The 24,873-nt window shown below is 49.9% G+C and overlaps 1 protein-coding gene across 2 annotated transcripts; it reads right to left on the bottom strand.

The window, feature by feature from the left end:
- Positions 1-623: 623 nt before the first annotated feature.
- Positions 624-24,663, bottom strand: LOC119862091 (synaptotagmin-5-like). 2 transcript variants are annotated; one of them, XM_038418072.2, is made up of 5 exons: positions 24,311-24,663; positions 4,006-4,889; positions 3,331-3,496; positions 2,298-2,464; positions 624-1,748 (listed from the first exon to the last, which is right to left on the bottom strand). In XM_038418072.2, exons 1-5 carry the CDS (start codon positions 24,384-24,386, stop codon positions 1,587-1,589), a joined length of 1,455 nt encoding a protein of 484 aa, XP_038274000.1. In that variant the 5' UTR covers positions 24,387-24,663; the 3' UTR covers positions 624-1,586. The 2 variants fall into 2 exon arrangements, with proteins under 2 accessions (XP_038274000.1, XP_043350215.1); XM_043494280.1 differs by lacking the exon at positions 24,311-24,663 and adding an exon at positions 7,476-8,536.
- Between the last annotated feature and the right edge of the window lie 210 nt (positions 24,664-24,873).

The following is a 24,873-nucleotide window of genomic DNA, read 5'->3' as shown; positions in this document are numbered from 1 at the left end:
TGTTTGGCATACGAGGAGAGGGGCGTTGGCTTCCTTTTCGAGATGGGGACACCCGGCCGACGAACACCTCACAGCGCCGTGTTTCGCTCGCTGTATCTCAGCCCCTTGGGTGTCAAATCAACAGCAACCGGAAGGACATGAAGCACCCTGTGCCTCCTCAGCTTCAGTATCGCCCGCATTCTGCCCTTCTCATGGGGTCGCCAACATGGGCCAGTGTCCGGCAGGCCAGATGTGGCACTAGAACACCATCTCCACCGGCCCAGGGACCATGGCCGTTTGAACCTGCGCAGGGATGGACCTCCCACGCCACGCCCAGGCCACAGGAGGTAAAGGCGACTCATAATAATAGAGGGGCCGATGACACACAGCTGAGCAGTTCTAAGTCCAGTAAGGAGAGAGCAGTGCTGCAGCTACACAACAGCTGTTCCTCCGTGTGTACATTCGCACCTACAGTCCATGTACGTATACCTCCCCCCAACACAACCAACAATCCAGATTATTTAACAGCACCATTCACTGCCGAGACGTGGGAGTTTAATAACAAAAGCCCAAGGAAACCCCGTTAATATTGTTCTGACATCAATACAGTCGCATGGCAGGAAATGACACCATGGAGGCAGCAATAGACTTTCAGAACAAATTCCTTTTATTTGTTTAAAGGGGAAAAGTGGATGGAAAACACAAAGGCCTGAGCCCGCAACCAGCTGTGGGGCTGCAGGCCTGGGGCCCTGCACTATAGTGATGGCTCCCTTCCCAATGATGTCACTTCCTGTCTGGCATCTTGGGAGCCTAACAAGCCTCTATGGAAAGCTGCTGTGTTTTAAAAATAAGTTTCCAGGCTAGTACCTTATCATGTCCCTAGGAGGGGTGTATTATTCATTGATTGGGGACTGTGTTAAGTGTCTGACTGCTATGGTTGCAGCTTGGTTTGATAAGAGGACATGAATGATGTTGGGGTGATGGGTTGGCCATAGGAATAGGCATAAAACTACAACTGCATTTGGCCGTAACAGCCCAGCAAGCAAGGTTACTGTCTTGGTTTGGGAAGAGGGAACAACTAGCTTTGTTGATGTGCCAGCCTGGAATCCTGAGCAAGCCTGAAGCACGTGAAGCTTGCTCCTTCCATCTGTCAATGCTCTTTCCTCTCCTCTCCACGCTCTGACTTCCCTCTGCTCCTTTCCCTGTCTCATGTCCCTGTGCCCATCTCCTGCCCTCCTTTTGATGCTGCTGCTGCCAGTGCTCCCTTCCCCTGGGCCAATGTCCCAACAACAGCCAGGAGCTGACAGTGGGGCTCTTTCCCTTTAATATCAGACATATGCTCTCTATCAAAGATACTTAACAAGGAAAGTCTCTGGCTTTGCTTCGAGTTCCTTGCTGCTCCCAGTCTTGGTGGCCTCAGGGCCATCCAGGGCAGCACAGAGCAGACTCGCACCAAGTAGGAGATGAGACTTCTGACATGACTGCAGTTCTTCAACCTAGCTGCACAGCCAGCAGGAATCACCCGCTCACGCATTGGCACTGACTTCCCCATCCTGCTCCGACTGAGGAGCTCCAATGAGTCACCTGCCGACTAGCCGTAGGGAACGTCAAGGGGAGAGACTGAAAGCATTCGGCTGAATCACATGCCACCGCGCAGATTCCATGTGCCCTCGGCGGCACATCTCCTTCCAGTGGAGCAGCCCTGCCTCTGGGGTGTGGGGTCCAATCAGCACTCTGCCCAGGGTACAGCTGCGCGTATAGAGACGAGTCTTTGGGGAGGAAAGGGAGAGGCAGCATGAGGCATCAACGGGAGAAGCAGCCAGAAGGCTCGGCAAACAGTCCCTCCCCTGGAAATGCCATCACATTCCAACAGACCCGTGCAGACAGCAACAAGTCCCAGCATCTTCTCCGCAAATACCACCTGTGCCAACACCCCCCATAGTCCCTTCCAAATGCCACCATGTGCCAACCCCCTACAAGTGCCAGCTGCCTTGACAAATCCCTTAACATTCCATTGAGGAGCCAACCTTACCACACCAAAAACACTTCCCCGGGGCACTGAGTGCCTACTGGTACCAATCCCCTGAAAATGCCCCTGAGCATGAACCCACCCTAACAAACCACCTGGCTCCAACAAACCTCCCTGCATATGTCACCACCCACTTGCCAGCCTGCCCCTGCAAATGCCCCACTATCACCTGCCTGCTCTGGAATTGGTGCCTGCACTGATAAATACCCGCCCCCCCCTTATGCCCTGCAGCATGCTAATGCACCATATGATACACACTGGTCCCCACTCCTGCTCCTGTCCCTCCTACCTGCATGATGGTGAACTCCAGGCACAGCTGCTGCTCCTGGATGTCTCCTGCAGGGATGTTGAAGAGGAAGGGCGTGTTCCACACAGGGTTGTAGCCGGCTATGGACTTGGTCTCCTTTGTGTTCATGACTCGCCCATTGTGGTAAAGGTGAATGACAACGTAGTGGTCTGGGAATGGAATTGGAGAATAAGGAGACTGCCGACAGCGCGGGATCTGCTGTGAACAGCACAGGTTTGTTCCTGGATGCAGTGAGGCTCAGGAGGAGGTAAGTTAGGGGCAGCTGAATAGGTGTGTCCTGTCTTCCAGAAGCTCTGTGTCAGACCCTGTGGAGCTATCAGGATAGAATGGAGAGAGCTTTGAAGCACTGGACCCATCAGTGCTGGTCAGAGGGCCCCGGGCCTCGGAAGGTCATTCAAACAACAGAAGGCCTCTGAGCCAACTACTTTCTTCACTAGTGGCCTGCAACATTGGCTTGGCTAGAGGATTCACAGCCCTTGGGCTTAGGAAAGTGGGATGCAAAGAAGGGTTAGAACAAAGGGGCAGAGAGGACCTGTGCCTGCCAATAAGGGGGTGGGGGAGAGGGAGGGCAGCCGGCTTCAGCAGTGTTACTGAGCATGCTCAGTATAAGCCAAGGAGCAAATGGGGGGGCACGTCACCTCATGCCCCCCCATGTGTCACCTCTGTGAGGGAAATTGGAAATCCCACAACTGTGATTTCCCCCCCATTCTGTATCCCTCACTTTAGCTCACATCTCCCCTGTACTGAAAATATCTTCATTCTAACCATGGTCCCAGGGCTAATAGGGCCTATAGCAGAGATGCCCAGACTCCATGGTCCAACGGGTCTGTAACTGAGAGGGGCATGTGCCGTAGCAGATCCTGGGACTTTTAAATGACACAACTGTATGTTCTACAACAGGAATACTATTACCAGTACTATTACTGGTCCCTCCAAAGTCCTTCCTGCTGCCAAGGCCTATTGAACATAGTCTGCCTCTCAGCTTTTTAGAGGGGTTCCCTCTGCACCTCCCTACCTGGTGCCCCTGGCATGCGGGTGAGCCGTCCCAGATTCTCTGCCTTGCGGACCAGCACCTTGATACGATTGGCCAGAGCCTGGTACTGGAGGAGAATGAAGAGCTGGCCCAGAGACGTGGATTGGGAGCACGCAGCGCCATAACTCATGTCCTGGGTGCTGAGACACTGAAACAACATAGACAGCAGGAGACAATGAAATACCCTCCAATCTCACCTCCTCCCCACAGCCTCCAGGGCACCTAGCAGCCACTGAGACAGAAACAAAGGTCAGGCCCATCCAGGAGCTTCAGGATGGAAAGTCCTTCACAGCCAAAGGATTCCCCACCTGCTTTCCCCTATCACATATGCCCTCCCGCCCAGCTGCTCTCCTTCCAGCTAAGGCGGACTTAGCTTCACCTTGAGCTAAAGGAGGAACTCTTTGGACCTGTGGCCCCTACAGGATGCATGATCAGACATGAGCTGGCCTAGTATCCCATCTAGCAGAGGGAAGTGGTGATACACCCAGTCCTCACTTGCCCCGCAAGGGGAATTCCACTGAATGACAGAGAGGTTCTGTAATGAAAAAGTCCTCCCCTTGCATCCATACGGGTGTACCTTTAAGTCTCTGGGGCCCTGGGGACCTCAGCCAGCACTATCCCCACTGGGTGCTAGTAGTTCAGTGACCCAGTCCTGACCTTTTTGAGTTTGGTTTTGGTGGTTGACAGCTCCCGGGTGTAGCTGGAGGCCACCTCGGGGTTCCAAGTAACCTGAGCACATGGGAACATCACTTCCCCGACGAAGGAGTCCCTGAAGCTGTGAAACTCCTTCATGTAGACAGCAAAGCACAGGGTGAAGCCCCTCAGCTCCTCCAGGTGGTAGCGGCCGAACTGGAACTGCTCTCGGAACTCGGGGTTAAGGCTCTTCCTGCGCACGGCCGTGCGCTGGGGCTCAATGAACTTGGGGAGCAGGTACACCTTGACGTAAGAGTCCCGGCTGCTCCGAAAGCCCTTGGGCAGGTGGGACACGCTGATCACCGTCACGGTGAGCGTGGCCTCGGGCTGGGAGTAGAATAGGATGAAGTGGAGCTGGGGCCGCAGCTTGCAGCCAGCGCTGGAGAGCCTCCCTGGCATGGTGGACGACTGGCGGACACTGGCTCCCAGAACGGGAAGAGTCAGCAGGCTGCTCTCGTCAGTCTCCCCACAGATGGTGGACCGGCGCTCCCAGCCTGGCTCTGTCTTGGAGAACTGGCCAAGCTTCTGGGAGAAAGGGATGCTGGGTAAAGAGGCCCTCCCATGCAACATGTTCTGTGGCGGGCTGCCAGCCCCAGGAGAACCTTGCGAGTCATTCCCTGCACATTCCAGCACCTCTCCCTCTAGCTCCACGTACTGTTGCTGGATGGGCACGGCGGTGGTCTGGGAAGGCAGAGCAGGCCCCAGCTCTACCAGGGTGTGTGTCGATGCCTGCTCTTTCCTGTCTCTCTGGTTGTGCCTCTCGCTTCGACGCCAGCACACAGCACAGCTCAGGAGAAGGCAGAAGCACAGAAGAGCCAGCCCCACTCCGAGGAGCACCTGCAAATGCACTGAATGGAGCAGAAAGGAATTACAGCATGAGCATACGAAAGGAGCTGCAGGTAGCAGAGCTCCTGCATGAGCAGAGGCATTTGGCAGAAGGTGCCTGGCCAGTGGGTGGGAAATGTGATTAAGATGTAGCAATTTACACCTGTGTTCTACAGTGATGGGCCTATTACAAATGCCACAGCTAGACTGATTGGGCAGGTACCTCCCTCAGCTCTTCAGAAATCAGCAGTTCACATCACTACGCCAAGGATGAAGTGATCAGAATCGTCCTTTATAATAATAATACCCAGCTCTTTCCAAAGGGGGTCAGTATCAGGATCACCATTTTACAGATTGGTCAGCTGAGGCACAGGGTGATGAAGAGCCCAAGGTCACCCAGCAAGCCAGTGTCAGAGCCAGGTATAATGATCTTAAGATCTATCTCACACACACACCCACACACACCGGAACAGTCAGAGCCAGCGGTCCAAGTCTGTGCTGTTACTAAACCAAACCTGTCGGCCCCTCTCCCATCACCGCACAGGACGTGCCTGGAAAGATCAGTGCGTAATGGTGAGCGATAGAGGAAGGAGCGGGGTCAGAGATCTGTGCTGGGGGCATCAGCATCTGCAGTACTCCATTCTCTCCGAGCACCATTCCCAAGCGGAGCTGGACTTATTACATCAGATCAACACATCCGTTGCAAGACTAAAATAAACCCAGCCTCACCCTAAACGAGATAATGGCCATGGAAAAAAACCTCCTCTTATCAGCCCCACAGCCGAGTTGACGCACTGTTTATGTAAGACACATGACTGACGCCAGTCAAACATCCAGGGAAAAAAAAACAGATTCCTCTCTTCAGCCTTCTTTCCAAGTCAGTGGGTCTGGGGCTTCGTTGACAGCCGTGGGGTGACCCCACATGTGCTAGAGGAAGGGCAAACAGCCTGGAAGTGGAGGTGTCCTGATGCAGACAGCAGACAGTTGTGTGGTGTGGCACGTGGCACTGCTAACACAGCATGCATGGAAGGATCATGATGGTAAACTCAGCCTTGACATTGTCCCCTGACTCACAGAGGACTCTCAAGGTTCCCTCAGTGCCACAGCGATTTCCCATCCTGCACTCACTCCCCCCCATCATGCTGTCCATGCCAGCCTAGGAGAGCTAGATGTGGCTCCTCTCACTACCCACCCACACACTTGTCTTACTGTAAGTCACCACAGAGACACCTTCTCCCACTCCCAGTATTTGAGCATGATGGCCCTAACCTCCTCACTATGGCTGCGGGGCCAAGAGTGAAGGAACATGCTGACATCTCGACCTCAAAGCCTGGCGTGGGAAGCAGGTTGCAGTACCCCTGGCATGGGAAGCAGGTTGTTGGAGCTGCGGTACCAGCCTGCAGCAGAGCCAGAGCTGATCCACCTTGGATGCCATGGTAAATCTGGATCAATAGGTTCAATAGGTCAACCCGGGTGTCAAAAGTCACCAAGCTTCCAATCCCCTATGTGGAGTAAGCAGGACAGGGGACAATCTGCCCTAAATATTTAAAAAACAACAAGGAGACAGTGGCACCTTAACGACTAACAGATTTATTTGGGCATAAGCTTTTAAGGTGCCATTGGACTCCTTGTTGTTTTTGTGGATACAGACTAACATGGCTACCTCCTGATACTAAATATTTAAGGCAGTTCCCATACTCTTGATCTTTGGATGGAAACTTGGATCTTTATCCTTTAGTTCTAGTACATTGTTTGTTTCTTTAACAGCACTAAATGAGACAGAAATTTTGAATCAGAGAACAAAATGGATGGCAGGATGCAAGAATAAGGAGACTGCTGCCCTGCCAGTCTGAGAAGACTGGGCGTCCGTTCAGACCCTGGGGAGGAGACCGAACGTAGTCCATCCAGACCATCCTCTCATGCCCCTTCCCAGCAATGGACTCAGGCTGAGGACTATCTAAGGGGTTTGTGTAGCATCCCAGGGTGCCTAGAGCAAGGCCTATAGTTTCAAATGTTAGTGGCTAAAATTTGATTCGGATAAAAGGCCTGATCTGAAGAAGCGCCGTGTACCCAGAGCCCTTGTAAACTTCAGTGGGAGCTGCAGGTGCTCTACACCACTGAAAAATCAGCCCAGACTTGTATCTAAGAGCCTATGCATGGATTTAGGAGCCCTACCTTCAGGCTCCCAAATTGGAAAATTTTGGCCTGAGTCCATCGGAGATTCTATTCAGCTCAGTCGACAATGTTCCCTGGGCTCAGTGTCAACAAGCCCTGGTCTAAGTGACAGAGAAGGTGTCAGTCCATGGCATTCCATCTGCAGCATGACTCAGAGCAGCTGCATTATGGATGGTTTGCATCTCAGCAGCCTGCAGGAGGGACCGATGACTTTCCTCTCACTACTGGGAGGATGGCAGCGGATTAGGGAGTGAGAAGGAAGGGGAAAAACTGGGATTGTGCAAACACCTCTGTCTAGCTCTAGGTCACAAGGAACAAAGGTCCACTCCCCCATACGAATAGATCTACCAGGCTGGAGCGCGATGTGGCAAGAGACAAGATACAAAATCCATTTACCCAGGGAAGGGAGGGATGCGGGATGGAAAGAGATGAACCTTGCTGATGTTTGTCAAGCAGCACTTGGATGAACAGCCAGAGGAAGAGGATAGCCACCACCCCTTCTATCATTCCTTTGCAGAAGAAGAAGATGGACTGGCAAAGGGTGAGAGCTGGGTGTTCGGGATCCACATACGCCATCCTGTTGGCTGCAGAGAGAGCAGGAGCTCTAGCTGGTTGTTGGAGCTGCGGTACCAGCCTGCAGCAGAGCCATCAGGCAGAGAGTAGATCCCAAAGGCTAAGGGAGAAGCTGTCCATGCCAGCCTAGGAGAGCTGATGTAGACTGGGTTCCCATTCAGGGGAATTGCTTTCCTCCTGCTGAAGATTTCTGCCCTGGTAAAGCATCCTCAGGGCCTTGGCTGGGAGGAGGACACAGTCCAACCTGCCTGTGTGATAAGCAAGAGCCAGAGCAGCACTGTTGACCAGCAGAGCCTATGCTTTGCCAGCTTCTAGTGGGACCCAGCAGGCAGACGGCGTGAAAGCACAGCCCCAATCACTCAGCAGGCTGCCAGCTATCCAGCAGCCCCCAAGACCACCTGCCAGTGCTGATGTCAGTGGCCCTCTTTAAATAGTTCCAGGGACAGATGCAGAAGGCAGGGAGTCATCTCAGTTGCCGTTAATAATGAGTGTGGCTTCTGCGCCAGTCATTCCAATCCAGAGCCCTCCTCCCTGCCAAGGCCTGCCACTTCACATCAGCAGTGACAGGCTAGCCAAGCAGAACACAGCTGCTTTTCAATTGAATTACTGATACAACACGAGCAGCAGGAGGATCGGTGCCCTGTTGTGCTAGGTGCTGCACATACACAGAGTAGGGTGCAGTCCCTGCCCCGGAGACCTTCTGAGCCAATTTAAGACCGGGGATAGGGGAGGGAGGGAAGGAGCATGCACTGCGTGGAACAGGAAGGACAGTGAGGGCAAGAGACATTGGTATGAGGTCACAGATTAGTTACATTCATGTTTGTACTACATGTAACTTGTTACATACACGTAACTAGTCTATGATTTACTGCTGCTATCTTTGATTCCCCCATTCCCTCCACTCCCTCACACTCATCACATCTGTACTTGCAAAAAGAAAAGCAGTACTTGTGGCACCTTAGAGACTAACAAATTTATTAGAGCATAAGCTTTCGTGAGCTACAGCTCACTTCATCGGATGCATTTGGTGGAAAAAAACACATCTGTACTTGTTACACTCACACACCTTTGTTTACTAATGGTATCAGTATTCTGACTGGCCCGGCCGTTCCCTGTTGGTAATTTACCAGACTTCACCACCTGGACTCCATCCTCTCTGCTGCTCACTTCAGGAGCCCTGCGAGGTGACAGCCCCTTCCTTTCTTGATCTAATATTTCTGAGATACTTGCCTGAAAACCCTACCAATTTCTGAGACTTACTGACCCAGCTTTTCCTCTCTCTATCATCACATGCCCACACCCATCCTAGACCTTTTATAGATCTGAGACCGGACCATTGTGATCCTCTAGTCTGACCTCCTAAATAACACAGTTTACAGGACCTTCCAGGATTCATTCCTGTTTGAACCAGAGCAGATCTTTTTGAAAAACATCCAGCCTTGATTGACAAGTTGCCAGTGATGGCGACTCCACCACAGCCCTTAGTATGTTGTTCCAATGGATCGTTACTCTCACTGTTAAAAATATGCATCTTATTTCCAGTCTGAATTTGTCTAGCTTCATCTTCCAGCCATTAGATTTGTTATGCTTTTGTCTGCTAGATTGAAGAGCCCTTTATTAAAGTTTTGTTCGCCATGTAGGTACTTATAAACTGTGATCAAGTCATCTCTTAACCTTCTCTTGGTTATAGACTGAGTTCCTTGACTGTATCACTATAAGGCAGATTTTCCAAACCTTTAATCATTCTTAAAAAGAAAAGGAGTTCTTGTGGCACCTTAGAGACTAACAAATTTATTTGAGCATAAGCTTTCTTGAGCTACAGCTCACTTCAGCGGATGCATGCAGTGGAAAATACAGTAGGGGGATTTTATATACACAGAGAACATGAAACAATAGGTGTTACCATACACACTGTAATGAGAGTGATCAGGTAAGGTGAGCTATTACCAGCAGGAGAGGGGGAAAAAAAATCCTTTTGTAGTGATAATCAAGGTGGGCCATTTCCAGCAGTTGACAAGAATGTCTGAGGAACAGTGGGGGAGGGGGGATAAACATGGGGAAATAGTTTTACTTTGTGTAATGACCCATCCACTCCCAGTCTCTATTCAGCCTAAGTTAATTGATGATGCCTTGGAGAGGTTTTAGTTGGGGGCTGAAGGTGACGGCTAGTGGCATCTGTTATTTTCTTTTTTGGGCCTGTCCTGTAGTAGTAACTTCTGGCTACTCTTCTGGCTCTAAGAAAAGGAGTACTTGTGGCACCTTAGAAACTAACAAATTTATTAGAGCATAAGCTTTCATGAGCTACAGCTCACTTCATCGGCTGCATCCAATGAAGTGAGCTGTAGCTCACGAAAGCTTATGCTCTAATAAATTTGTTAGTCTCTAAGTTGCCACAAGTACTCCTTTTCTTTTTGCGAATACAGACTAACACGGCTGCTATTATGAAACCTGCCTTCTGGCTCTGTCAATCTGTTTTTTCACTTCAGCAGGTGGGTATTGTAGTGGGTAATGTAATTAATCATTCTTGTGGCTCTTCTCTGAAGCCTCCCCAATTTATTAACTCCCTTCTTGAATTGTGGACACCAGAACTGGACAAAGTATTCCAACTGTGGATCTTTCCTAGGGATCTGCATCCCTCTCCCCCCATCCAATATCCCAGACTTAACCCTATGTCATAAATAGAAAGGGAAGGCAAACCACTTTTAAATCCCTCCTGGCCAGAGGAAAAAACCCTTTCACCTGTAAAGGGTTAAGAAGCTAAAGATAACTTCGCTGGCATCTGACCAAAATGACCAATGAGGAGACAAGATACTTTCAAAGCTGGAGGCAGGGAGGGAACAAAGGGTTCTCTCTGTCTGTGTGTTGTTTTTTGCCCAGACCAGAGCAGGAATGCAGGTCAGAACTCCTGTAAAGGGCTAATAAGCAATCTAGTTAGATATGCGTTAGATTCTGTTTTGTTTAAATAGCTGATAAAATAAGTTGTGCTGAATGGAATGTATATTCCTGTTTTTGTGTATTTTTGTAACTTAAGGTTTTGCCTAGAGGGATTCTCTATGTTTTGAATCGGATTACCCTGTAAGGTATTTACCATCCTGATTTTACAGAGGTGATTCTTTTAGTTTTTCTTCAATTAAAATTCTTCTTTTAAGAACCTGATTGCTTTTTCATTGTTCTTAAGATCCAAGGGTTTGGGTCTGTGTTCACCTATGCAAATTGGTGAGGATTTTTATCAAGCCTTCCCCAGGAAAGGGGGTGTACGGTTTGGGATGATTTTTTGGGGGGAAAGACAGTTCCAAGCGGGCTCTTTCCCTGTTATATATTTGTTAGACGCTTGGTGGTGTTAGCAATAAAGTCCAAAGGCAAAAGGTAAAATTGTTTGTACCTTGGGGAAGTTTTAACCTAAGCTGGTAAGAATAAGATTAGGGGGTTTCTCATGCAGGTCCCCACATCTGTACCCTAGAGTTCAGAGTGGGGAAGGAACCTTGACACCCTATCTCTTTCTTAACCATGCACACACATTGTTCCCAGATCCCCACAACACTATCCATATCCCTGACCTCAAAAAGATCAACCCAGACCTCCACTGGTTCTGCATTTGCTCTCCCTCCCTACACACATGCCAAAAACCCTGCTGTCTTCACCGTTGAACCACATTATTTCTGAGCTCAGAGCAGATGGATTCCACCTTATCAAATGTCTTACTGGAACAGTTACACACCTAATCATACCAAAGTTCAGAAGTGTCCAAGAAAAGGTTGCATGTGGAATCTTAACTCTGCCTCCTTGGGCGTATGTATTCTTGCAGTAGCATTAAACCATGTGATCGTGCAGTTCTCAAACAACACAATACAGTACAACAGTTTTCACAACACATGCTGCGTCTTGCAAAGTTTTAATTCCTTGCATTGTCATAATGGCCAAGCATACTTTTATTGTTTGATTCTTTTTTACATACATCTTTACGGTCTCTATTTTAACAACTTTGTCAGCACCCATCTGCTGTACATTTTATTTTCAACAATTAATTATGAAGCTAACTTAGCTGTGAATTTAATTACCCTATCTATATTCCAGCAAGATGGCAGTATTATGCCAGCTAGGTACTTACACAGACCCATCACTGATGTAGCTCAGAATATCTGTGCAGTGATGTGCTATGGTATTCTGGGTATGTATGATTTTGTGTGTATTCTTCATATATGTGAATTTCATGGACTCCAAGTGGCACACACAGAACACTACACAGCACTACAACATGATACACTTGTGGATCTAACGTATCAGGAAAAATTAGGTATAACATGTGATCATGTAATTGAAAGGTGGTATCATAAAAGCATAGGCACAAGGGGGCAGAGTTAAGGAAGGTTACACATGCATTTTCTCAATCATTTCCTGACTTTTAAATCCTTACCTGTGCAACCATAATATTCTATTAACAAGTTTTTTGGTTGTTGTTTTTTTAAATAGCATTTCCTAGGTGTTTTTTTCTTGAAAAGAAAATGCACAGGATGATCTTCAGACTCCAGGACTTCAGAGCTGCATTGCAATGCAAATAGCACAGGTAAATTCCATAACCAGGAATACTGGCTACATGCCCCCTCTGATATATCTCCCACTGCAACTCCCATTGACTTCACTGATGCAGAATCAGGTCCCTTCAGTGCTCTGAATTTGGGTAAGACTCCAGGTCAATGGATTTCTCAAGCGCCACCAAAGCAGAGGTCTCTCTGATTCAGAATAGGGTTGCCAGGTGTCCGGTTTTCTACTGGAACCCCTGGTTGAAAAGATACCCTGCCGGCTCCAGTCAGCAGTGCTGACTGGGCTGTTAAAAGTCCGGTCGGCGGCGCAGCAGGACTGCCTTGGCTGTGCACAGCTCCCTGGAAGCGGCTGATATATCCAGCCTCTAGGTGCAGGGGCAGCCAGGGAAGCTCCGTGTGCTGCCCCCACCCCAAGTGCTGGCTCCACAGCTCCTATTGGTCAGGAACCACAACCAATGGGAGCTGTGGGGGCGGTGCCTGCGGGCGCAGGCAGCGTGCACCGTACAGTGCTGCCTGGCCATGCCTCCGTCTAGTGGCCGGACATGCCATCTACTTTAGGAAGCAGCAGGGAGCCTGCCTCAGCCCCGCTGCACCGCTGACCGGTAGCCGCCTGAGGTAAATGCTGCCTGGCCAGAGCCCGCACCCTGAACCCCCTGCCCCAGGTCGGAACACCCTCTCACACACTAACTCGCTCCCATACCCTGCACCCCAACTCCCTGCCCCAGGTCGGAACCCCCTCCTGCACTCCAAACCCCTCTGCCCCAGCCTAGAGCCCCCTGCTGCACCCCAAATCCCTCATCCCTGGCCCCACCCCAGAGCCTACACTCCCAGCTGGAGTCTACAGCCGCTCCCACACCCCAACTCCCTCCCACGGCCCAGAGCCCCCTCCTGCACCCTGAACCCCTCATTTCTGGCCCTATCCTGGAGCCCTCACCCCCTCCTGCACCCTCATTCCCTGCCTCAGCCCAGTGAAAGTGAGTGAGGGTAGGGGAGAGCAAGCGACGGAGGGAGGGTGTAGTGAGTGGGGGGCAGGGCCTCAGAGAAGGGGCAGGGCAGGGCCTTGGGGCAGGAGTCGGGGCCAGGGTGTTCGGTTTTGTGCAATTAGAAAGTTGGCAACCCTAATTCAGAGCCCTTCTTCAGCAACTATTACGACCTTACGAGTCTGGCTAGAATCCTCCATCAGACCCACTTCTCCCTACCAATTTGTAGCAGATTAGCCATTTTACAGCAAAGCTACTTGTCAGCTGCACATGGAAGAAAACTGAAGTTTTACCAATGGGACACTAATGCAGAGTGATTAGGTGACTCAGCCAAAGTCACTCAGCGAGTCAGGGACAAGAGCCAGGACTAGGGCTCAGGAGAGCCTGGTTCCCAGGCTCCAGCTATAACCTCAAGATCAAGGGCAGATCATGTACAGAGCTGAAAGAATGCTGAGTGCTGTGTACCTGTTATCTGAAGCAGTGCTAACGCAGTTAAGCAGAGCTGGCAATACCCCATAGACCTTCACTGGTTTATTTTTGTTTCATTGAGACTTGACGATAATACCCTGGATAGCTCACGAAAGCTTATGCTCAAATAAATTTGTTAGTCTCTGAGGTGCCACAAGTCCTCCTTTTCTTTTTGCAAATACAGACTAACACGGCTGCTACTCTGAGCCCTGGATACTGATTAACATGCTTTGTTAGTTATTAATTCTTGTCCCACCTGCCCTGATAGGGGGAACTGGATCTGCTCCAGTAAATGGACTGGGAGGTTTGCCTCATTTCCCTGTCGTCTCTCCAGCTGCCTTGTTAGCCATGTCCTCAGCTAAATCACTGTTTTCAAAGCACTGAAGAATCACAGCAGATATCCCTATGTCACCTCCATCAGAGCAAGACGCGCGGCAGTAGCAATCCACTCAGGGCACGACAGCCTATCATCTCAGGACACCACTAACCTCTGTGAGACAGATACCAAAAGGTCCTGCACTTAGAGCACAGACAAAAGAATTATGCCTCTGACTTTTATCTTGCCCTGGAGGTTGGAACGAATGGCTCCAGAAATCGTAGTCACTGGAAACAAATGCACAATGGGTGCTAACAGATTCCAAATACTCTGGGCCAGATCCCTAGCTGGTGTAAAGTGGCAGAGGCTGCTGCTGATTTACACTAGCTGAGGATCTGGCCCTCTCGTTCTCCAATCCTAGGTCATGGAGCCAAATCCTTCGCAATCAGCTTGGTCCTTGTTCTTCGTAGTGCTGCTTTCCCCTGTTTTACTCCCTCACAGGTCGCTAGATGGCAGAGAGAGAAAATATGGGGACCAATATTTACTTATGCTACAGAGTTGTAGCTATAATAAACATTTGACATTCTTCATCTGGCACTGACGATATAACTTCCTCGTCTCCTTGCCCAAAGTCAGCTTGGAGGCCCTCCCAGCGCACCGTCCTGTTCAGGTTTAACACAGCAGGAAGCACTGTCTGGTAGTTAAAGCCACGCAGTGAGTGTCAGGACGCAGGGGTTCTATTCCCAGGTCTGCCCCGAATCACTCGGAGAGTTACTTTGTTTCTCTATGCCTCAGTTTTCTTCCCCTGTGGGTAATGTCTGCCTACCTCACGAGGGTTTGAAGTGGCTTAATTTTTAATGACGTGATTGAGACCCTCAGATGGAAGGTCACACATGGTAGTATGAAACAGGACCTTTAATAAGGCAGCGACCACCTTCGCCAAATCACACTGTAGATAACTAGCCAAGGCAGGGGATGGGCCCATCTACACTCTAACTGTGATTCAAGCAGTCATCTTCCAACCCAGACACAACATGTTTCCACAGGGTAATAGCTGTGATCCTGAATGATATTAAAACCTTGACCATTCAGTTCCTTAGCGTACCTTGAGGGTGCAGTTAAAGTCCTTTCTGTAGCTCAAAATGGAGCCACATTCAATAAATGGCCAAGCCTAGTGCCTAGATAGCACTTCTAGTCTGTAGATCTCAAAGCATTAGCCCTATTTTACAGAAAGGGAAACCGAGGCATTAAATAGAACCCAGGTGTCCTGACTCCTTGCCCCATACTCTGTGCACTGGACAATGCTGGGCACAGCCCTCCAGCAAAGCTGTTTTAATGAGACCCAAAGGCTGGCTTTATACCACACATCACAAGTGAGAAAAAATATCCCTGTCTGCAAATGTCTGGGAATTATGTCTGCCTCCTGCCCTGTTAGTAGAAATAGCAATAGTTTATCCTTCCACGTAAGGATCTTAAAGCACACAAAAATGAACTGAGCCTCCATGAGGTAGGAATCACCCACGAAAAGTGCGCTCGCCAGACACCTTCTTTAAACATGTCTGCAGGCAGGACAAGTCTGTACCTCTGCCTGATGCCCCCACAACAATCCCAGCTCCGGGGCATGAGGCTCCAAGCCCTTAGGAATGGGTGCTGGTTGTGTCTTTCTGGGGCACCATCCTGGAACTGATCTTCCCAAACGCTGCTGGGAGCCCTGGCCTAGATCCTCAGAAGTATTCAGGCTCCTAATTCCCATTGATTTCAGTGGGAGTTAGGAGCCTAAATACCTTTGAGGATCTGGGCCTCTCGTCATTCTAGTGCAAAGTGCTAGAAAGCAAAGCATTCCCCTCCCCCACTACTCCTGCCACCTCCTAGAGCTCGCAATGAGATAAAACGAAGCTGAAAGAGGCTGAGAGCTGAGGGAGCAGCAAGCAGGATTAGAGGAGGTGGCAGAAAGCCAGCTCATTTAGGAAGGACTTTGCTTGCCGGCATCAGCCCCCTCCCAGACATGATCTCTGGGTTCACAGCATGGACGCGATCAGCAAAAGCAGCATTTCCTGAGAGGGGTCAAATTAGATCACACAGATTGTTCATGCTCTTTATTTGCAATGGAGCTATCAGTATTGGTTATCAGCTATCAGAGTTGGCATGGCAACCCCCATTTTTTCATGTTCTCTGTATATATATATATCTTCCTACTGTATTTTCCACTGCATGCATCCGATGAAGAGGGTTTTAGCCCACGACAGCTTATGCCCAAATAAATACGTTAGTCTCTAAGGTGCCACAAGTACTCCTCGTTCTTTTAGTATTGGTCTGTCACTCATCTTGGGCTTGGATTTGAAACACTCTACTGAGGATTTTGGGGGAGGCTTTAACTGTGAATACTATTGCAGAGAGCTGCAAGCCTAAGCATGTCACAATGAATGTAGGAATGAACACAAATCTGGGAGTCAGGAACTCCTTCAATCTAGCTATGGCTCTGCCCCAGGCTTGTGACACCTTGGACAATCATGCAAGTTTTGTGCCTCCATTTCCCCCTCTGTAGAATCAGGATAGCACTTACCGTATAGGAAGCGCTGCTGAATGATGAAAGGGAAGGAAACTGCACCACGCATTGCTTAAAAGCACCCCCACTTCCATCTGTACCTGGTCAGGAGATCGCACCCCATCCTATCAGACATACATCTGGCCACCATTATCCATACATTGGTGACTGACACTCACTTCTGGAAATGTGGCCATGCACCCTTGAAAATATAACACCCAGTGGCCCATCCAGCTAGCGACAGGTCAACTTTGGGGTTCCTTTTTCTGTGCAGATTGCCTTTTGTTGGATACAGAGTCCTTTGTCTTGACAGTCCAAGCCCTCCCTGGGATCAGCTCTTGGAAACTTCCCTTCCATTCGTGGCCACAAACCTCCCACAAAGCAATATTCCAGCAGAGCAACCTACCCAGAAAAGGTAGGCTTGCGCGTGCACAAGACAGATCTGTCCCAGGAGCTGGACCTAGACTATGAAACTCACTCCTGCAAGCGGGAAGAGTGACCATAGACTCAATGTCTTTTCACACACACACCCCCAGCTCCCATCTCGAGTCTCACTTAAAGTGCCCTGAACATGAGGACCGACCTGGCAGGACGCAGGTGGGAAAGTGTCCGATTATTACAGACCTCATTGGCCAATGGGAGAGAAGCTGCAGAGGAGAAAGGATGGCAATGAACTAGTTAATTTAAGATGGGACCGGCACTCGAATCCATCTGGCATAAGCTTTCCACCTATTTGTTTTTGTCATGTAGGGCATAATAATGACATCATCACAACACTGAATCCCATTGTTTGCTTCTTCACTCAATCCTGGATTAATAGCCCTGGAAACTGAAGTTCTCTAGGTTTATACCAGGCATCAGCTGTGCAAGATTCCCCCACAATGGCCTGTCAACATGCCTCAACCCTGAGAGGGGACATCTACCACCAGGATCCAGTGAATCTCCCTGATTCTTGGCTGAGATGGCTAACAAGGGAGACAGTGCTAATTGTGGTGCATTTCGAGAAGTGGACACTCCACTGGGCTGATCATCAGATGATGACAGCAAACAGAGCTCTGTATATAATGTGATCACTTGGCCATGCAAATTCCATGCATGCATGGCTGCCCGTCTTTCTGAAGCTGCTACAAAATTTTCCTCCAGAATCCAAGTCTCATTTAAAGAAGAGAATAACTATGGGTAAAGTTTTGACCTAAGTGATTTTGGATACCAAATTCCATTGAAAGACAATGAGAGTTAGGCTCCTAAGTGTCCACATCACCTTTGAAAATGAAACTTCAGCTCCTAACTCACCTAGGAGTTTTAGAACATTTTATATGAAATGTAACATAAACGAATGCAGCAATATCTGCCTGAGTTTGCAGACAGCCTGAAACAAAAGCTCTGAAAAAGATGTGAGCTGCATCATTCAACTCAGTGTCTCAATCAGCAATTTTGTAAGGCACCCAAGTCCCCATTTAGTAAACTTAGTTGGGCTGCCTGGGGAAGGCCAGCTGCAGTGGAGGCATCAACTGAGAGAAGCCAGAGAAAGTCCAAGCTACAGGAGAAATGGTGGATACAGTAAGTACGCTAAACACCTTGATCCAAAACCCCACTGAAGTTAATGCAAAGACTCCCACTGACTTTTATAAACTTTGAATTAGGCCCTAAGTGAGGAGCTATGCAGAGTCTGATTCTGGACAGAGCATTGTTAGAGGCTGAGATTGGTCTAAGACCGATACAGGGGATCTTAATGTTAGGAGGGGGGAAAAAAAGCAGCGTCTTATACTGTGGGACTGTGCTGAGTCGGAGTTTTAACATGCAGGCCTTTTAATCTGCACTGAGCTATCTTTAGCTCCTTTGTTATTTGTGAGGAGACCAAGCAGCTTTTGAAGCCTGGATTCCTGCTTGGCTGAACAGTGAATGGCCTGTATTAAGAAGGCGAAGGGGGTAGAGGGGGGATCAGTGATGTGCAAGGTATTATATTGCAGTGGAGACCACAGAAGTTAATACCCGGGGCTTTCAAGCTCTGGGAATGCGAGTCAGGAGAGCCAGAATATGCCAGGTGTGGATTACCTTGCTGTTTGTGCTGTATATCAGTGCTGATACACTGGAGATAATGGGAAAGGTGCATCAGTGGCATAGGGGTTAGACTCTCCTCCCATCCTAATAGCTTTCCAGCTATACTAAGTAACCAGCAAAGCCACCTCTCTGCCCAATCACAGTGTGCTGTGCTGCTAGTGGAAAGATTCTCTATAGGTTGAGTGGACTGAGGGCTAAATTCAGCCCTTGCATAAGTAAGTATAATTCTTTCCAGGGCTGATTTTGGTCCCCAGAGGATACTAGAGTAAGGAGCTGGCTACGTGGGGAAATTGACCAGAATAGCTACTGCCAAGTAAACTATTCCAGAATAGTTCTCTATATAGACAAGCCCTCCGAGCAGTATATGACCTGTCTGCCCAAAGCTAACAAGATGGAGAGGAAGACGAACCGAATACACCAAGCGGGTCAGGTACAGGATTGTGTACACCATGTGTAATATTTCACATTGCAACACCCCATGTGCATTGACAGGGCAGAAAGTGGCATCCTGCACTCAGTGCAATAGAGTGGAGTGTCTGGGAGATGCTTACGTGCATTAAAACTTTACCCAACACTGAATCAAAGAGTTGAGCACAGTGTTAAAATAAGCCAAGGAAATGGCCAGTTGAACTGCAGAGGGATGTGCCAGATAGCCCAGATTCCACTGAGTTGTTGTTAAAAGATGCAGATGGATGAGTGCAGTGGGATAAGGAAAAAATGAAATGCCCTTTTGCACCTCTACACACTAGGGCATCTGGGGGGAAGGAGATTAAAAACCACACAGAGTACAGTGCGACCCTGAGAAAGGACTATAAAAATGGTCCCTCTCTACTCAGCAAATCTGCTATCTTAGAAAATAAGCTCCTGCTCCTTTTTCCTCCCATTAACCCTGCAGAGCCAGGAAGTCTATAAAGAAGGGAGCTGGATTCTATCCCGGCTCCTTTATCATCATAGATTTGTTAAGCAAGGCCCAGTTGCAGAACTGATGTTGCTAGCGGTGCATGAGCCAGAAAACAATCCAACTTGGATGCAGAGCTTTTATGGCCGGAAGGGACCATTCTGATCATCTGCATAGCACAGGCCAGAGACCCTCGCCCAATCATTAACGCATTAAGCCCACTACTCAATGTTTAGACTCCCATTTGCAGAAAAACTGTCTATTTACTGGTAAACAAAGCACTGTTGACTTGAAATTAACAAGAGACACTAAACACAGAAGCCCATGATGCCATTAGTCTTTTTTTTTCCAACAGAACCACCCCAAACAAACGAACATTTAAAAGCAGCAGTCAAAGAATTGGTAGGACGTTCCAGATTCCTGTGACAGGCCAAGTGGCACAAGGATGAATTTAGTGATAGACCAAGCTGCCATTGTTGAAGTTCTCAGTGATTTCTTTAGCTCAGTCTGATTCTGCACCGCCCTTACCATGGATTCCAAGGTGAGGTTTTACCTGACTGAGGAGGCCAGGGCCCCAAAGGAGCAGGTTATAACTTGTGTCCACAGACAGTAGGGTTAAAAAATGTTACACTTCAATCATCCAGTCTGACTTCCTACGTCAGAGGTGGGCAAACTACAACCTGCAGGCCACATCCGCAGGACCCTCCTGCCCGGCCCCTGAGCTTCTGGCCCAGGAGGCTAGCCCCCAGCCCCTCCCCTGCAGCCTCAGCTCACTGCGCTGCCGGCATAATGCTCTTGGTGGCGGGGCTGCAGAGCTGCGGCTGCCTGTCCTGGTGCTCTGGGCAGCGTGGTAAGGGGGCAGGGAGTGGGAGGGTTGGACAGAAGGCAGAGGAGTTTGGAGAGGGTAATCAGGGAGTGGGGCTGTGGATGGGGGCGGGGTGGTTAGAGGGCAGGGAAAAGGGGGGTTGAATGGGGGCAGGGGTCGGGGGTAGTCAGGAAGGAGATGGGGGGTTGGATGGGGCAGTCAGGGGCAGCAATTCCGGGGGCGGTCAGGGGACAGGGAGAAGGGGTGGTTGGATGGGGCAGGGGTCCCGGGGCGGCAATCAGGAAGGAGAGGGGAGGTTGGATGGGGCAGCGGGGGGCAGTCAGACAACAGGGAGAAGGGCTGATTGGATCGGGCAGGGGTCCCTGGGGGACAGTCAGGAATGAGAGGAGGGGTTGGATTGGTCAGTGGGGGACAGTCAGGGGCACGGGTTCTGGGGACGGTCAGAAGGTGGGGAACAGGGGAGTTGAATGGGGGCAGGGGTTGGGGGAGCAGTCAGCAAGGAGAGGGGGGTTGGATGGGTTGGTGGGGGGCAGTCAGGAGCAGGGGTTCTGGGGGCGGTCAGGGCAGGGAGGAGGGGGTGGTTGGATGGGGCAGGTGTCCCAGGGGGGCAATCAGGAATGAGAGGAGGGGTTGGATGGGGTGGCGGGGGGCAGTCAGAGGTGGGGGTTCCGAGGGCTGTCAGGGGACAGGGAGCAGGGTGGGGGGTGGATGGGGCAGGAGTCTTGGGGGGGACTGTCAGGGAACAGGGTGGGGTTGGATGGGGCAGGAGTCTTGGGGGGGGCTGTCAGGAGGCGAGAAGCCGGGGGAGGGGTTGGATGGGGGCAGGGGCTGGAGCACACCTGGCTGTTTGGGGAGGCTCAGCCTCTCCTAACCAACCCTCCATACAATTTTGGGAATCCGATGCGGCCCTGAGACCAAAAAGTTTGCCTGCCCCGTCCTACATCATCCCCACCTCTCCCTTATCTCCCGCAAGCTGCTGCTTTAACCCTTTGTCCCACAGCTTGCAGGGTCTAGATGAGAGGGCACCAGACCTGTGTTCTGTTCCCAGCTCTGACACTGACTCCCTTTGTGGCCTCAGACGAGTCCCTTAGGCTGGGATTTCCAAAGGCACCTAAGGGAGTTGGGCACCTAATTCTCCTTAGATCCTTTGAAAATCCCAGCTTTAACCCCTCTGTACCTCAATATCCCCATCTGTAAAACAGGGAGAGCGAAGTCCAGCCCAGCTCTGTAACATGCATTGAGTTCTACAGTGGAAAACCAGCTAAAGACTATTACTAATGGCTCTGATAAACAACACTGACTTTTGTTCCACCTCCACTTCCTGACCCTAGCCCTGGCATCTTGAGTTACTGTAACACCCAGTGATGAGCTGCCAAAATCTTAATAACGGGTTCCCTCCCCACTTCACGAGGGGGTCGTTGCCCACCCCTGCCCCCTGGGACTCCTGCCCCATCCAACCCCCCCACATTCCTTGATGCCCCCCTCCAGGATCCCTGCCCCATCCACCCCCCTCCCCTGTCCCCTGACTGCCTCCAGAACCGGGCAGGAGGGTCTTATGGGCCACCGTAGTGGGTGCCCACCCCACCCCTAAGAGCCAGAGTCACCTGCCGGGGAGCGAGTTGGGGAGTCCCGGCGGTGCTTACCTGGGGCAGCTCCCAGGAAGCATCCAGCAGGTCTCTCTGGCTCCTAGGGGCGGGGGATTGTAGCTGGGGGGAGCAGGGGGAGCGGCCACTCCCCCCACTGATCACATCAAAAGTGGCGCCTTAGGCGCCAACTCCCTGGGTGCTCCGGGGCTGGAGCACCCACGGGGAAAATTTGGTGGGTGCAGCTCCTCGCCTGGCTCCAGCTCACCTTCACTCCGACTCCGCCTCGTCCCCTGAATGCACCGCCCAGTTCTGCTTCTCGGCCCCCCCCCCAGGCCTGGAGCATCGTGGAGTCGGCACCTAAGGCGCCACTTTTGGCCGGTTAAATTTAGAAGCCCTTTTAAGAACCGGTTGTCACTCGCGGAACTACCGGTTCTAAAAGAGCTTCTAAATTTAACAACCGGTTCTAGCGAACCGGTGCGAACTGGCTCCAGCTCACCACTGGTAACACCCCTTCCTTTCTACTGTAACCTTGAAAGTATTGATTCGGATTAAAAAGCTGACATACACTAGTTGGCACATTGTCAATCCTAGAGATGGCAAGATTGAAATCCTGTTCCCTCCGCCACTTTGTCTCCTCTGAAGAGCTAAACCAAGCTGTTCCATGCCTGTATCCCATCACCTATATAGCACTTGTACTGACCTTTTTTTCTAGGCTCTTTTCTTACACAGTAGGGCCCAGACCACAAAACATCCAAAGGCCTATGTAACGCAGCACTATTGCACCGTATTCATTACACACAAACAACAAACTACCTTAGAAAAACAAGACTGAGACTGCAAAGTCAAGCCTTCAAAAATTAGTAAATGCAGAATTAAAGTTGCCTGTGTAACTTTAATTCCCCCCCCTTGTGCATTATAATAATCTATAATATATATGATCACACACTTTTTTTCCCCAGCCTCTTTCAGTACCCAGAATGGACGGTGCTAATTGAATGAGCAACTTTCCAATATTTTGTTTTATCCTTACTGCACCTGTGTGGCACCAGGCCTTATTTATTGTCCACTATTTATTGCACGCTGCTCTGAAGGCAAAATTATTAATTTCCTCATGGGCTTTTCCGTGGCACTCATTGCTATAGTACCTGAGTGCTTCACACACATCAATTAATTTAGCCTCACAAAACCCCTGTGAGGTAAGGGGTGGTTGTTATGGGGAATGCAGGCCCAGAGAAATTAAAATCAGAAGTTTCCACTAATTTTGGGTGCCCGATTTGAGACACATAGGCCCTGATTTTCAGAGTCCTTAACTTTCTATAGCACTTTATATGTTCACCACACAGTCCCACTGACTTCAGCTGTGGCCAAGAGTGCCCAGCACTTCTGCAAATCAGACCCCAGGGTAGCAAGTCAAGTACCCAGAAAATGAGGAATACACAATGAGTGACCAGCACCTGTGAAATATGGTTTAAATGACTTGCCCAAGAATCACACAAGAACTCTGTGGCAGAGACAGGGACAGAATCCAGTCTCCAAGGCAGCATTCAACTCCCTCATCTTTTCTCTTCCTGCAGCCCCCGGCCTCATTCACTATGCAGAAGTCAGCAGGGGTAACAGATGAGACAGGTTCTTGTAGTCAACAGCCTCCTTCACTACATAATCCTGATGCATCCCTGAAGCAGGTACCCATCCTGTGCACTAAATGAGGCAGGGTGCCTGTGGAAAAAACAGTATGTGGTCATGCAATTAAAGACTGCATAATAATGCACATGCACAAGGGGGCTGGATTAAGATTGCACAGACAACCTTAATTTTGGCATTTCCTAACTTGTCAGTGCTTTTCTTTGCAGCCTTAATAGTGTTCTTTTAACAGAGGAAATTACACCCATTCAAAACCCTGCTTTTATAAAAAAACAAAGCAAAACACCTTATTTTTCCCTAGCCTCATCCTTGGAAATGGAGGACCCATTTTCACTGAAATTTCCCACAGAAAATCAGCCAGACACCCAGCATGAAATATTTCAGCCCAAATGGTTTCAGCCTACCTTTAGCAAAATAATAAGCAACTCAAAACAGGGTTTTATAATGGAAAATGTCAGGCATCCTTAATAATATATAGCAGCCCCATCTATAATCTCTGAAGACAACACAGCAGCTTAACATTACAATATCCTAGTTCTTTAATCCTCTCTTCTCAGGGATGCCTCTGATTCTGCTTTCTAGATGGCTATCCACACCCCAGCTACAGTTGCCAACAATAAGCGCCTCTTCTAAGATACTAGGACTCCTCTATGTTGGTTAGCTAGGGTTCCAATGGGCTCCTCTCCAATCCCTGCTGCCGCACCAGCTAGCTGGCTCCTACTTCGGATTCAAGCACAGGCAATCATCCCTGCTCATATGTGGAGGCTGTGGCCAGCCAAACGCCAGCCCTTTGCACAGGAGCTTGTTCACTCTTGCTTCCCAAGTCCGCCTTACCTGCTTCATCGCTGAGGCTTCTGAGGTGAGCGGTGAGAACTGACGAGTCCTGAGGTGACCCCAGCAGGGCTGACATGGGGAAGTCTGTATGCAGTGTTGTCACCACGTTGGTCCCAGGATATTGGAGAGACAAGTGGGGGGAGAGAAGGGGGGAAGAGATAATCTCTTTTATTGGACCTGTTTCTGTTGGTGAACGAGACAAAGCTTTCGAAGTTTGAAAGGAACGAAATGAAGCCACCAAAGGACACTCCTGTGCAGGGCAGGGAGGGGGGGAAATAAGAGGGAGGACTCTGCTTTCAGTCGCTCATTGCCTGGAGAGGCTAGGATAACGAAAGGAGGTGAGACTGGCAGCGGCGGAGAGCTCTGGCAATCTGCGCTTGTCTGATATGCAGAGGCCAGGAACTGCTCTAGGCTGGCAGAACTGAGCAAACAGATGGAAAATTCCACCTGTTTACTCCCCTCCGATCCCAGGGGAGGACAAGCTGCTCCGTCCTAAGGACAGCAGGGGAGATGCAGGGATAGTCTCCAGCACAGGAGAGAGGAAAACTGGCCTGAAGCACTTT

Source organism: Dermochelys coriacea, chromosome 10, assembly GCF_009764565.3.
Source record: "Dermochelys coriacea isolate rDerCor1 chromosome 10, rDerCor1.pri.v4, whole genome shotgun sequence".
Lineage (NCBI taxonomy): Eukaryota > Metazoa > Chordata > Testudines > Dermochelyidae > Dermochelys > Dermochelys coriacea.
This window is presented reverse-complemented; position numbering and strand designations above follow the sequence as displayed.